General features: G+C 44.6%; 1 protein-coding gene across 2 annotated transcripts in view; it reads left to right on the forward strand.

Annotated features, from left to right (window-relative positions):
- TMEM266 (transmembrane protein 266) overlaps positions 1–15,861 on the forward strand; it is a 99,303-nt gene that overhangs the window by 40,355 nt on the left and 43,087 nt on the right. For both annotated transcript variants that reach the window (XM_074917550.1, XM_074917551.1), the window contains 2 exons: positions 1,024–1,178; positions 13,643–13,716. In XM_074917550.1, the coding sequence (XP_074773651.1) occupies positions 1,024–1,178; positions 13,643–13,716 (229 nt within the window). The remainder of the gene's footprint in view (positions 1–1,023; positions 1,179–13,642; positions 13,717–15,861) is intronic.

A 15,861-nucleotide genomic window follows, 5' to 3' on the forward strand; every position in this document is an offset into this window, starting at 1 on the left:
GTAGCAGGATGGGCTTTATGCTTCTGAAGTCTCTGCTGCAGTTATTCCTATTGTAAATATTTTCAAAAGAAAAAAACACTTTTTTTAATAACCCACTTGAAAATGTGTATCTGCATTAGCACAACACTAGTGCAACATTTACTGATTCATCAGCTTCATTCCAGAGTTCTGGTCCTTGTAGCCTCCTCACAGCTCCCTTCATGGTATCTAAACCTTCTTTTTCCTCCAAAACAAGGTGATCTCATCTATACTAGGTTTGGGAGCAGTCCCTGGTGTATTCTGTCCCCAAAACTGTGCTACCCCAAACTCTGGGAAAGTCCTTTTTGGCCTGGTCCACAAACAGATTGGTGAGAGTTAGACAAATAGACAAACTGGACAGCCTTGGCCAGTGGCTTGACACTTTGCCAGGCTGTGTATATTTGCTAGTATAGGTGTAGCTGTGGAGTCACTGAGCTTATTCTTCAGTGTTTCCCAGATTTCTATTGCTCTTTTCCATGATGTCATGGACTGATTGTTGCAAACTAAATTTGGCAGATCTTGTCTGATTTGTCTCATACTAGAACAGGGATAAAGGTTCATGACCGTAAAATTCAATGGTAGAGAAATTCTTAAACATCATTAGCTTCTAACCTAATAGCAGAGTCCTGCTATGCCTTGGTACTCACAGATGTGTGAATGCAGCATGTACATCAAAATAAAAACACATGAAAAATAGTAAGAGAGGAAGAAAACAGAAAAGTATGTATGTAATTAGGGTTGTGTTAGTGCATTGGAAGGCCCTTGACCACTGGTACACTCCAGAGGGTTGGAGAGACACACAAGACCCCCAGGATGAAGGTTTTTTTTGAAGTGTTTTTCTTGGTAAATAAACCAATAAAACTGAGTTTTGCAAAGTCTTTGTATGTTACTGCTGAGTGTATCCATAACAGCAGAACTTGTAATTTTGAGTTCACTGCTCTTTAGCTCTCTTCCTTTTTCACTTCTTTTCTTTTCTTGTTTCTCCTCTTAATTTTATTTCCTTAGATCTAACTGGCTAAAACCGTGCTGTGGGAGACGAGCAGCTGTGTGGCAGGTATTTTTGCTCAGTGCAAGTCTCAACAGTTTCCTGGTAGCCTGTGTAGTATTGGTGGTGATTCTTCTGACTCTGGAACTCCTAATAGATATAAAGCTTCTCCAGTGTGAGTAGGAGGATTTTTATTTTTTAAGTTTTGATGAAATAAAGGCTTAACTTGCTGGGAGATTTTTGAAGGGGGGAGGATGTTGGGGATTTGTTCTTTCCTACCATTTAAATGGTTACTAGGATAGGTAAGAAATGTTTTGTGGAACCCTGGTATAGTGAAGTCAGTCTCTTCCTTATTTTTGCTTACCAGATTCAGTAAAGGAAAAATTTTCAAAGGATACAAGCAGAGTGTACATGCAGGGATCTGCACATACTGTCATTAGTACTTGAAAAGGTCTGTCCTTTACAAACACACTCTGTATACGCAGAAGAAAGATCATTTGTGCATCATTAATCTCTGATACTTTTCACATTCATATGTATAGACAGAAGTGATGAACTTGCTAGGGTATTTGGTGCTGTCTTTATTACTTCTACTGAGTTGGGTAGAAATCGAAATTATGGTTTTCTATCTTGTAATGCACTGAAATGACACAGATTTTGATTCTACTTTTCTAACACACTGGGAATCAAATAATAGCTTAAGTGGAGTTTTGCTTTATCTGAATTCACTCTACACAGGTTCCACAATGGAAATTTTAATGCTGTTGTTTTGCTTCCTAATTCTTTTTTTTTCCCTACTGCTCTTTTCCTCCATTCCCCCTTTTCTTTTTTTTTCTTTATGATACAAAGCTGACATGAATGCAAATACCAGCTACATTTTTTCCTATGCTAAATGTTGAAGAGCAGCCTCTAACATCTCCATGCAATCTCAGATATGGTGAAACGACACTGGTGGGGTTCAGACAATCCCAAAAATGCAAGAATACTTACCATGAAAGAGTTATGGTCTGGTATCTTCTGTGGCAACCAGACAAAGGAACTTTTTATTCTGTTGAGGTCCTTTTATTTTTGTGATTTGTCATTTGATATTAGTGATGTTAGATTTCACTGTAAAGATTTGGGTATTGCAATTGTATTCAGAATAGTTTAGGAGACTTTATTGATAACTGCAGCCATTTTATAAACCCTATAAGATGAATAAATGACTAAGCTGTCTTTCAAAACTGTTGTCCACCATTCATTCCTGTCCATGCTGCACATCCTTTCCTGAGTGTGGTTGATCCATTATAGTTGTAGTTGTCAGTTGTCTCTGACTTAGCAATTTTGGCTGAGGAAGCCCAGAATTTGGACGAGTCTGTTCTGAAAAAATGTCTTGAATGCTAATTGTGAGTGTCAGTCCTTAAAAACTGAATGAGGAAGAAGCTTTCAAAAATATTTATTGAGGTGCCACATCTTCCTGTTTATGTAGAGAATTGTCAATTCCTGTAGAACCAAATCTGTTTCTGTTGATTTCTTTTAGATATTTAAGTTTTGGAGGCTTTCCTCTGGAAGCACCTGCTTTCTTACTGATTATTTTCTGAAGAATCTTCTAAAGAAGGCTTTAATTTCGAGATCATTCCTCCTCTGTGTCTAGTACATATGATACTCTTAAAAGCTCTGCAGCTTACAACTTGTGCATGAGCGATAGGTGTTGGGTTGAGCCAGGTGATTTCACTGTTCAGAGGCTGCCCCTACCTGTATGGATTGGTTCAGCACCTGAGAAAGGACCCATTCCACTCGGTTGCTACTTTGCATTTTAACTAATGATTTAACGCATTAGGCTTCTTGCCTTTGTAAGGTTGAATATCTTCTATTTTGTTTTAAATCAGATAAAGGCTGTCTTGGTGGGGCTGATACAAGTATTGCAGTTAAGTCATATGAGGAATGTGTGTCACTTACCTTAGAGTTTTAAAAAGCCATTAGGCCATAATTATGTTTTTCAAAAATGTAATTAGAGTTTTATATGATTCCTTATTCTATATGAAATCAACCAATGCACTAGGATATGTTATGGCACACTGCTGCCAGTTTCATTCATAGTAACAACTGCTAATCCACATTATAGACTGCAGTTACTTAGGAAACCTTTTTTTTCTTTTTTAAATGGTGTTTTCTTTGGCTGTGACATTTTGAGAGCATCATTTTCCTCTCATACTTTTAGTGCAGTCTTTGGTTGCAGCGTGCACTTCTCCCATACACAAAACTGCCAGCGATGGAGACCACATTTGCAAATGCGTAGGTCACACACATGAAAAGGACAGAGACCTTTTGGGGTATTTCAGCACAAGGCATATTCATATCAGAATTAGAAACCACAGAAAGCAGGAGACATACAATAGGTCTTTTATTATAGGTCTCTGTCCTATAATCAACTTTTTTAGTCCTATCTTCAGAGCTCTTCACATGCATTAACAAAATAATGTCTCAATACCTTGTGATGTTTTGCAAATGCAGAAATAGATGTATATTAAGTCGCTTGCACCTTGTTTCAAAAAAAGAGGGTCATGGCAACTTCTAAGCCCCACTTCTCAGAAATATGCCACTTCTTTGTCTTCAGTAGTTTTGGGGGAAAGCAACTCAGGAGAACATCTTAGCATTGTCCTCCCTGCAATCAGTTGCGGCAGGTGTGCCTGTAAAAGGCATTAGGCCTTCCTGAAGTGAAGCTGAAAGCCTCTGCTCCTGTCCATTTGGTTGCTGGATCAGGGCCCTGTCTGAGTACACACATAGCTCTGCAAAGAAAATGCACATTGCAGTATAGCAGTGCCTCGGTAAGAATGGGTTCAAGGCTTGTCCAAACCATGCAGTGAGCATCTGCTGTGTGCTCCTTGCAGAAGCAATCTAGTTTATCTGCCAGGAAATCATCATCAAGAACAACATTCTCCAAAAGTAAGTGCTGGTAGTACAAGCTTCTATAATGGCCACTCGGGGTTTGTCAGGATGTATTCCTCATCCCTTCCCTCCTGGATATTTTGAGGAGATGTGGAAGTGAGGGAAAGGGGGAGGAAGTAGACTGAGGTTGGCTGTACTCCACATTTTATACCGAACCATCATCTTCATGACTAAAAAGCATCTGGATTTGCATTCCTCAGGAGTCAGTGGTGTTCCTCAGGGGTTGGTGTTCAGACCAGCGCTATTTAACATCTTTGTCCATGACATGGGCAGTGAGATGGAGTGCACCCTCAGCAGGTTTGTCAACAAAGGAATCCATCCAGAGAGACCTGGGCAGGCTGGAGAGGTGGGACGTGCAAACCTCATGGAGTTCAGCAAGGCCAAGTGCAAGGTCCTGCCTATGGGTTGGGGCAATCCCAAGCACAAATCCAGGCTGGGCCGTGAGTGGATTGAGAGCAGCCCAAAGGAGAAGGACTTGGGGGATTAGTGGGTGGAAAACTGACTGTGAGCCAGCAACGTGCGCTCACAGCCCAGAAAGCCAGCGGTACCCTGGGCTGCACCCAGAGCAGTGTGGGTAGCAGGTACAGGGGGGGGATTCTCCCCCTCTGCTCCAGGCTCATGAAACCCGCCCTTGCAGTGCTATGTCCAGCTCTGGGGCCTCCAGCGTCAGAAGGACATGAACCTGCTTGAGCAGATCCAGAGGAGGCTATAAAAGATGATCAGGGGCTGGAACACCTCCCCTGTGAGGACAGGCTGAGGGAATTGGGGTTGTTCAGCCTGGAGAACAGATGGCTCTGGGGAGACCTTATAGAAGCCTTCCAGTACTTAAAGGGGGCTGTGGGAAAGGTGGGGAGGGACTTATTCCAAGAGCATGGAATGGTAGGACCAGGGGTAATGGTTTTAAACTGAGAGGGGGTAGATTTAAATTAGATATAAAGAAGAAATTCTTCACTATGAGGGTGGTGAGACACTGGCACAGGTTGCCCAGAGGAGCTGCAGCTGCCCCCTCCCTGGCAGTGTTCAAGGCCAGGTTGGACGGGGCTTTGGGCAACCTGGGCTAGTGGAAGGTGTCCCTGCGCATGGCAGGGGGGTGGGACTGAATGATCTTTAAGGTCCCTTCCAACCCAAACCATTCTATGATTCACTTATTCCCCATAGCATCAGACAAGCAAAATGTGAAGTAAAGCAGAACTTTTGGGCTTTTAGCTACAGTTTTGGGAAAAATTGTTTACAAGTTCAACAAATGTGAAATTCTGTTCCAGATGAAAGTAAAAGCTGAACAGCTTAGGTGCTTTGTTTCAAGTGATGTATCCAAATCATCACAGGGCAGGGATGAACACCTCCTGGAGAAGACCCTTCTCCTGGTTTTGTAGCTTTTCACTGCGTTTTTGAAAGGGAGTGTTTCAGAAGAGGCAAATTCAGATTCAATGTATGGGCTAGTGATTCAGTCTTTGTCTTAGTGATTTGTCTTGCACAAAAGCTTCTTGCTTGGAAGGCTTTTTCAAATTTACTGTGTTACTGGCGATTTAATTGCATGCTGTGCGGTAACATGTCCAGCACACTGCTACGGTTTAGTGCAGCATCAGAAATTGATTTTCTTTCCAAATTCTGGTTGCTGTATCTTTTTTGCCCACTAAGGGGCAGCTGGAGCCTTGTATGTCAATCGACAGCTCTTTGAAAAATAACTTACAAATAGCTTACAAATAGTTTCCATCTCTTGTTCTGCCACTCTATAAAGACAGTGTCTTAGGAAAGTTAAATATAATATATTTTGCCCATTTGTTTAATCTTTAAGTAGTTCCTCTGTTGCACCACAGCAAACCCTCTCTCATCAAGCCCCAGATGAACCTCAGCTCTGAGAATTCCAGTGGCAGCCTACACAGTTTTCTTTGTATCCTGATTTCATCCTACATCCCTTTCATACCCTTCCCTTTTTGATCAGTTTTAATTTTAAAATAAGATGCTTTATTTAGCACATGCCCTATATGTTCTTGGGACTTAGTTAATTCTGTTGGTCTTGCATCTCTATGCAAAGTCATCGGTTGCCTTCAACTTTGCTATTACACAGCAATTCTTTGAAACTGCAAGACCACATGGACTATTTTTATCTGTCTGCTGTAGGGATGTGTCCTGGTTCAGCTAGGATAGGGTTAAGCTTCCCCTCAGAGAAGGGGGAAAGGATCTCCAGCTGGGTTATTCATACCATGCTGACGCCAGGTCCAGGCTCCCGAGTGCAGGAACTTTTTCCTTGGTGGCTTTGGTGGTGGGGAGCTCATGGCGGGCTTGTTCCGTAACCATTGCGGTATTTCTCTGTATATCTTTTGTCTTGTTCACTGTTATTGCTGTTTATTGTTGTTACCATTGCTACTGTTGTTGTTCAGATTGTTTATCACACTGTTGTATTAAATTTCTTCTTATTTCAACCCAGGGTTTGTGCCTCGCTGCCAGCCTGACCGGCTGACAGTGGGGGAGGGGCAATGGCAACGTGGTCTCCGGTCCCGTCAGGGTTTACACCACCACAGCCTTTTTTGGCGCACCAATGTGGGGCACGAATTGGGTTGAAATAAGAATCAAAAAGGGACAGACCCCGACCAGAGTGTGTTAGAGCAATCTGTTGGCTGTAACTTTTCTGTTTGTATTTGTATTGTGTAATAATGTTTGCAATGCTGGCCCACTTGCTTGCATGGTGGGGCTGGATTATTCCTTATATCCAGTATATGATCCCAGTGCTGGCTTTTGTTATCGGTGGAAAATGTTTAAAGTGTCTTATGTTGTTATACGGGCTACTGACTGCTTATAATGCCTTTGTATCGCTGTGTGTGGGGGTGGGCTGGTACCTGTTTGCTGCCTGGGCTTTTGTTAGAGGTCTCACCCCCTCTATGGGTGAGCCAGGGGAAGAGATCCTCTTGGTTTTGGGGAGTTTCAATTATCGTTGGAGCCTGCAGGCCAGTGTGATTGCAGCACAGTGCTTTCTGAATGCCTGCCTGATTTTGGTTTGGGCCATGCGGCACTTCTCTAACAATAGCAGTGCCCGGAAACCTGCCCCGAGGTCAGATAATAGTGAGTGGCAAGGGGTGTGGGAAAAGATGGGCAAAGGCCTGAGTCAGTGGGCACCTCCAATGCTTTGGAATTTCACTCCTGAACAAATGAAGAGCCCTGAAGAGCTGATGGGGTGCTTAGAAAGGGTGTGTTACCAAGCTGGCAAAACCCAGGAGACATAAATCGCTGCAATGTGTTGGGGACTTACCATGCCTACCGTGTCCTCTTTAATACCACCCACTGCCCTCAAGGGGTAGAAAGGCCTACAGAACCTGAGAGTGAACTCACTGGTACAGTATCTGGGCCGGGGGGACAGGCAGAGCCAGTCTCAGTCGCCTCCACCAGCACAGCAGCTGAGCCAGAGAGCCAGCCAGTGCCGGTATCAGTCACCCCGATACAGAAAACAAAATATACCAGAAAGTCAGTTTGCAAAGTGAGGGGTGGGGATGAGCCAGGCCCATCATGGGAACAGGAGGAATGGCCAGAGGTGATTGTCCGGTCTCTATCACTGACTGAGCCGCAAGATATGCGGAGAGATTTTGGCTGCCTGGGAGGCGAGCAGATTTGCACCTGGCTGGCTGCTCCAATTCTGGGACAATGGAGCCGGTGCTTTTGAAATGGAGGGGAGAGAGGCCAAGCAGCTGGGATCTTTGGCCAAGGATGCTGGCATTGATAGGGAAATAGGGAAACAGACTCAAACCCTCAGCCTTTGGAAGCGACCCCTGCTCGGTGTAAGGGAGAGGCACCCCTACAAGGATGATATCCTATGTCAGCTGAGCAAATGGACCAACATTGAGAAAGGCATCCAGAATTTCAGGGAACTGGCTGTGTTTGAGATGATCTGTAGTGATCTGAATGATGAGCAGTCACCCATGGACCCAGATCAGGCCCCTTACACACACCTGATGTGGCAAAAGTTCCTGAAGAGCGCACCAGAAGCACACTCGAAAGCATTGGCAATAGTGTCCTGGTGGACAGACACACAGACCCTAACAGTGGATGGAGTGGTTGGCAAGCTCCAGCAGTATGAGGGAAATCTCCCTTCATCTCAGCATTCCTGGGTCTCAGCTGTGGAGGAACTGTCTCAGAGGGTCCAGAAAATGGAAGAGGGCATGTCCTACATTCCACCTGCACGGGCTGATGTCTTAGCCATTAGAAGTAAACGTTTCCCCACCCAAGAGAAAGGCAGCAGAAGGTACACACCATGAGGCACCCTGTGGTTTCTCCTCCGCGACCATGGAGAAAACATGAGGAGGTGGGATGGGCAGCCCACTGCCACCCTAGCTGCACGAGTAGAGCAGCTGAAAGGGAAGACCATCACAAAAGGGGAGTCCTCCAAGAAAAGCGCAGCTCCAGTGTCCAGTCAGAAATCCCCCAGACAGAATAGAATGGCAAATGTTATGTCTGACCCTCTTGAGGGGACCAGTAAATCATTCTTAGAAGAAGTGAGTGATGCTGAGCAGGATTAGAAGGGCCCTGCCTCCAGCCAGGTGGCTGAAAGGGATAATCGGATTTACTGGACAGTGTGGATCCGATGGCCTGGCACGTCAGACCCACAAGAATATAAGGCCTTGGTGGACTCTGGCGCACAGTGCACCCTGATGCCATCGAGCTACAGTGGGGTTGAATCCGTTTGCATCTCCGGAGTGACAGGGGGATCCCAACAGCTGACCCTATTGGAAGCTGAAGTGAGCCTGACTGGGAAGGACTGGCATAAGCACCCCATTGTGACTGGCCCAGATGCCCCGTGCATCCTGGGCATAGACTACCTCAGGAGAGGGTACTTCAGAGACCCAAAAGGGTACCGGTGGGCTTTTGGTGCAGCTGCTCTGGAGGAGGTTGAACAGTTGTCCACCTTACCCGGCCTCTCAGAGGATCCCTCAGTGGTGGGGCGGCTTAAGGTTGAGGAGCAGCGAGTGCCGATTGCTACCAGGACGGTGCACCGGCGGCAGTACCGCACCAACCGAGATTCCCTGGTCCACATCCATCAGCTGATCTGTCAACTAGAAAGCCAAAGGTGATCAGCAAAACTCACTCACCCTTCAACAATCCTATATGGCCAGTGAGAAAGCCCAATGGTGAATGGAGGCTAACTGTGGACTACCGTGGCCTGAATGAAGTTACGCCAGCAATGAGTGCTGCAGTGCTGGACATGCTGGAGCTCCAGTATGAACTGGAGTCGAAGGCAGCCAAGTGGTACGCCACGATTGACATTGCTAACGCGTTCTTCTCCATTCCGATAGCGCCAGAGTGCAGGCCACAGTCTGCGTTCACTTGGAGAGGCATCCAGTACACCTGGAATCGATTGCCCCAGGGGTGGAACCACAGCTCCACCATTTGCCATGGACTGGTCCATACTGCACTGGAGAAAGGTGGGGCTCCAGAACACCTGCAGCACATTGATGATGTCATTGTATGGGGGGACACAGCTGAGGAAGTCTTTGAGAAAGGGAAGAAGATAATTGAAATCCTCCTGAAGGCCGGCTTTGCCATTAAGCAAAAGAAAGTTAAGGGGCCTGAAAGGGAAATTCAATTCCTAGGACTTAGTGGCAAGATGGGTGTCGCCACATCCCAATGAAGGTGATAAACAAGATAAGAGCCATGGCCCCACCAACCTCTAAAAAAGGAGACTCAGTCTTTCCTGGGTGCTGTGGGGTTTTGGAGGATGCACATCCCGAACTACAGCCTAATTGTGAGCCCTCTCTACCATGTAACCCATAAGAAGAATGATTTTGAATGGGGCCCTGAGCAACAACAATCCTTTGAACAAATTAAGTGGGAGATTGCCCAAGCAGTAGCCCTCGCGCCAGTCCGGGAAGGGCAGGAGGTTAAGAACATGCTCTACACCGCAGCTGGGGAGAATGGCCCTACCTGGAGCCTCTGGCAGAGAGCACCTGGGGAAACCTGAGGCCGACCTCTGGGCTTTTGGAGCCGGGGATACAAAGGCTCTGAAGCTAATTACACACCAACTGAGAAGGAGATACTGGCAGCATATGAAGGAGTTCGGGCTGCCTCAGAAGTGGTCGGCACTGAAACACAGCTCCTCCTGGCACCCCAACTGCCCATGCTGGGGTGGATGTTCAAGGGAAAGGCCTCCTCCACGCATCATGCAACCGATGCCACGTGGAGTAAATGTGTTGCGTTGATAACACAACGGGCTCGAACAGGGAACACCAGCCGCCCAGGGATACTAGAGGTGATTACGAACTGGCCAGAGAGCAGAGATTCCAGGATGTCACCAGAACAGGAGGTGACACGTGCTAAGGAGGCCCCGCCATATAACGAGCTGCCGGATGAGGAGAAGCGATCTGCCCTGTTCACTGATGGGTCTTGTCGTATTGTGGGAAAGCATCGACGGTGGAAGGCTGCTGTATGGAGTCCCACACGATGGGCCACTGAAGCTGCTGAGGGACAGGGTGAATCGAGCCAGTTTGCAGAGGTGAAAGCCATCCAGCTTGCTTTGGATATTGCTGAGTGGGAAAAGTGGCCGAGGCTCTACCTCTACACCGACTCGTGGGCAGTGGCGAATACAGTGTGGAAATGGCTGCAGTAGTGGAAGCAGAACAACTGGCAACACAAGGGTAAAACCGTCTGGGCTGCTGAAGTATGGCAGGACATTGCAGCCCATGTGGAAAACCTCGTTGTGAAGGTGCGCCATGTGGATGCCCATGTACCCAAGAATTGGGCCACTGATGAACATCGACACACCCAGCAGGCAGACCAAGCTGCTAAGATCAGAGTGGCTCAGGTGGACTTGGACTGGTAGCGCAAAGGTGAACTGTTCATAGCCCGGTGGGCCCATGAGAACTCGGGCCACCAAGGTGGAGATGCAACATACAGGTGGGCTCAAGATCGAGGGGTGGACCTCACCATTGACACCATTGCAGAGATCATCCACGGATGTGAGACATGTGCCGCAGTCAAACATGCCAAGCGGGTGAAGCCCCAGCGAAATGGAGAGCGATGGCTGAAATATAGATATGGAGAGGCCTGGCAGATAGACTGCATCACACTGCCACAGACCCGCCACAGGAAGCGCCACGTGCTCACAATGGTGGAAGTAACCACTGGATGGCTGGAAGCTTACCCAGCACCCCACGCCACCGCCCGGAACACCATCCTGTGCCTTGAAACCCAAGTCCTGTGGCGACACGGCACCCCAGAGAGAATTGAATCAGACAACGGGAACAATTCTGAATCAACCTCATAGATGCTTGGGCAGAGGAACACGGCATCGAGTGGGTCTACCATATCCCCTACCACGCACCAGCCTCTGGGAAGATCGAGCGCTACAATGGACTGTTAAAAACTACATTCAAAGACTGGGACATGCATCTAGCAAAGTCCACCTGGCTAGTCAACACAAGAGGATCTGCCAGTCGAGCTGGCCCGGCTCAGTCAAAACCTCCACGTGCTGTAGATGGGGATAAAGTCCCTGTGGTGCGCATGAGGAATATATTGGGAAAAATGGTCTGGTTTAGTCCTGCGCCAGGCAAAGGTAAAGGCAAACCCATCCACGGGATTGCTTTTGCCCAAGGACCTGAGTGCACCTGGTGGGTGATGCAGGACAATGGAGAGGTCTGATGCGTACCACAGGGGGACTTAATTCTGGGTGAGAACATGCCGTGAATGATGCTGTGCCTTTGTAAACTGTTATTTTGTTATTGTTAACTGCTAAATGGCAGCTGGACATGACGCAGATGGTATAGAATAAAGGGGTGGATTATGTCCTGGTTCAGCTAGGATAGGGTTACATTTCCCCAGCAGAGAAGGGGGAAGGGATCTCCAGCTGGGTTATTCATACCATGCTGGCGTCAGGTCCAGGCGCGCGAGCGTGGGAACTTTTTCCTTGGTGGCTTTGGTGGTGGGGAGCTCACGGCGGGCTTGTTCCGTAACCATTGCGGTATTTCTCTGTATATCTTTTGTTCACTGTTATTGCTGTTTATTGTTGTTACCATTGCTACTGTTGTTGTTCAGATTGTTTATCACACTGTTGTATTAAATTTCTTCTTATTTTAACCCAGGGTTTGTGCCTCGCTGCCAGCCTGACTGGCTGATGGTGGGGGAGGGGCAATGGCAATGTGGTCTCCAGTCCTGGCAGGGCTTAAACCACCACAGAATAGTAGACTCACAAATACCCTGACATAAAAAGATAATTTTTTCTCTTCATTCCCTTATTCCAAACTTGAGAGCATGTGACCTTCGGAGTAGGTGTTGCCAGCAGTTTAGACACTGGACCCTTTCACCTTTCTGCTTTGTTTTGTCAGCAATGAAGGGAAATTTGATCAGAGAATTTCAGTCAAACTTACTTATTAAGTAATCTTCCAGATTTACACCAGTATCATAGAGCTTCATATGTCGTCTTGCAGCAAACTCATGGGTCTTAAGTTTATTTCATTTAGCTTATAAATAAAATGTTGAATCAAATGAAAACCTGATTAATGCCAGCGAGTGTCCGTGCAAGGCTTTAGTACTCTGTAAAATCATATTTTTAATAAATTCAGATAAGTTTTCCTGAGTATTCCTGCCAGTCAGTTCCTGAAAGGACTTTTGTTCAAAGTCACTCCACTTTGCAAGTGGAATAACTGCCTCAGCAATCTGCATGCATAAAGAGTACCTATATGGGAAGGTAGTGTGTAGAATCCAGAATTTTATAAATTACCATTTTAACTTATCGTTTACAGACTTCTTTTCATGGAGGAGTTTGAAATGCAGTGAATATAAGTGGTTTTAGTGGTCACTGTCTTTCTGAAAAAAAGTGCTTACAAAGGAAATAGTGTATCTTAACCAATTACTTAAACGTGAATTTTACTTCATTTACTGTAGCTTTCTTGTGTGTTCTCATAGAAACTTGCTTAAAGACAAAACTGCCCATAGGACAGCCATGTTTCCTGAAATAGTGTACAAAACCACATTGTTGTACAAATTCAGTTGCTGATATTTCACAAACTCCTTAAAATATATTAAGATTTGATCTTATTAACAATTAACAATGACAGTGGCATTTTTCTGTTGCTTTTCTCAGTATGGTTTTCCTAGAGTCAAACTTGACTCTGAGAGGAATGGGATCCAAAGCCAGTTGTGGCTGTTCATGCCACATCTGGAGAGCTGTACAAAAGTCTACCTACCTAGGTTATTTCTTTAGATGATAGAACTGTTACTTTGAAGCCTGGCTTGAGCACTAGTTTTTAGGTACCTGTTCCAGACAATTACTGCTCTTCTGAGCAAAACTGTCAAAGGCTGAATACAAGGAATAATGTGGGGGTAATAGAGCATTCTGTTTCCTTACGGAATTCTAACTCTGCATTTTTAGGTATACAGGATTTAGTCCCACATCTCATACTAAAGCAGTGCATGGAGTGAGAACATGGAGCAGTGACAGAGCATCAAAGACTTAAAACATGTATGTTGTTGCTTACCAGCAGTCTTATCTGTGAAAGCTCCAATGAACAGCTGCTGTGGCTGCTAACATGCTGGCCTGAATTAGGGTGAGCAGCTGACAGGGCTGCAGCTCCACGTCCCATTACATCCCATCCTCTTTCTGGTACTTGCATTACAAAATGTAAGATAGCAAGCTTTACCCATATGTAAGTTGTAGCAGTACTAATTGTATTAAATGTAAGTTGCATTCTGCTACTATAATGATGCTTCATTGTATTGTGTTAATTGCAGTTTCAAGTGCTTCACAGTTTGCAGGAGTAATTCACTGGATCAGCCTAGTCATCCTGTCTGTTTTCTTTTCAGAGGTATGTATAATCAAAGTCTTTCACCACATGCATAACTACAAAGTATTTTTACGCTGTCACTGGAATTAGCAAGAGGTTAAGAGTAATTTGACTGTGAATAAATGTATTGTAGCATAGTGTAATTTAAAAAAAAGTTAACAGTTGCTACTCAGCAAACTAAAAAGTCTTGTTTAGATTAGCACTGTTTGTCAGTTGCCTCAAATTGGTGAGGAAACATGGAAGATACTGTCTTACAAATGATCATTGGAAAACTACAAAAAGAAATAATAATCTCCGAATCACAACAGGTACAGGACAAGACTAGTTTTATCCATTTGTTCTCACAGAAATCCTATCAGTGTCACTGGGTATAAGCTATAGGAATAAGATATATTCTTCAGGAATAAAGATCCACAGGGGTTTTTTACAAAGATAACTGTTTTAAGAATGGAATTATCTCTTCTTACACTTTATGTAGGTAGTTTATATGTTCTAGGCTGCTGCAAACAGATGCAGTAAGAGAATGAAACAAATGGTGAATTTCTTTGCAAAAATTTGTATGAATGGAAAAAGCTGTAGCTGTGATATAACAAAATTACTGAATTGAGATAATGTTTTACAGTTTTCAACTTTATTCCAAGAAGTCATCATTGATATTGAAACATTTGACTATTCCTGAAATACTCCAAAATATTTTTAAGGCTGTGTTTTCAGGTCATGAAGGAACATCTTATGTTTGTTAAGTTGGAAGACAGCTTGGATTTAAATATTTTAAAATATTTTTTTCTAGTTCCATAGGAGAAAATATCATCCAAAAAGATGTTACAGTCTTTGTGGTAAATTTAGGTAAAGGTTACCAAAAAAAGTTAAAAAACAAGGAGCTGTGATATCTGCAAATGATTTGATAAATCACTTATGTTGAATTCGTGCTTGTGTATTATACCACTGCTTATTTCTGTGGTTCTATTAATGAAACACATTTCTTTACATATGCCACTTGTATTTCTACTCATAACAGGGATTTTCTAGCTGGTGTTGCCAGACTGTCAGGGGTATTTTATGAAAAGATTCCTTGATAACAGGCAGGGATCTTAAGGCTGCTTTGTATCCTAGCCTTCTGGTGCTGCAGTTATGCACATAGATAAGATTACTATCCCCATCCTTTGACCGTTATTGTACGTGTAGGATACATGTAAACTGACTGAAAAAATAATCTCTAAACAATTAAAAAGCTTTGCAGTCTCTTTCCTTTGTGAATTGCACATCCTAATTCTCAAAGACTCAGGTTTGCTATATGGAGTCCATTCCCTGTAAAAGAACTTTCCATCCTCCCCCAGAATTTTTTTTCATTGGGTAATAGCACCCTGCTGCTCCCTGTAGTCCTGAGCTTCCCAACAGGATCAGTCTGTAACTCCGCTGCTAGCAGCATGGCTGCACACACACTCTTGCCTGATCTTCATCACTTTCTGGAGCTTGTTTCACAAGAAACTTCTCCTGTGGGCCTCAATTTCCTTCTGCTGGAGTGTAGTCTCAAGTTCTGTTTTCATTCACTTGTACCACCAACCACTCTTCCTGACGATCTTCCTCCTGATGCAGTGCCTTGCTCCTGCGTCCCTTCTATAGTTCAGTTCGTATGCCAGCAGTTTTTGGTTGGTTGATTGTGGCAGTTCAGACAGATCCTCAAGGCCAGTACTTGTCTGTCTCAAGGAAGAAATTAGTTGTTTCAGTTCTACTGAGACAGAGTACCCACAGAAGTGGATGAACTGGTTCAGAAGTGTTTTGCAGGAAAATAGTAACAGAAATACTTCACAGAGCCAAAACTGGTTGGCTGACTCACCATCCTCACTTTGGATCGTTGGCTTTTCTGTCTAGCAGGTATTTGGAACTACTTTCTTTGTTCTCATTTTTTGTAAACTTCCTATCATTCACTTTATTATCTGTTTCTGTCTTCCAAAGTATTATCTTCCTTCACCTCTTTGATTATGGTTTGAATTTACACCAAACTAAAATGAGATCACAAGGCAGCCATGTAAAGTGCACAGAGAAGCGTAGATTTTTGGATATTGGTTCATCTGACAGTTCAGAGTCCTTGACTGGGTTAAAGCAAAGAGGTGGCTCCACAAAGCAACTGGATGTGCTTCAGAAGCCTCAGATCTGGAAGAGAAT

This window comes from Athene noctua, chromosome 13 (assembly GCF_965140245.1).
Source record: "Athene noctua chromosome 13, bAthNoc1.hap1.1, whole genome shotgun sequence".
In the NCBI taxonomy this organism is placed as follows: Eukaryota; Metazoa; Chordata; class Aves; order Strigiformes; family Strigidae; genus Athene; species Athene noctua.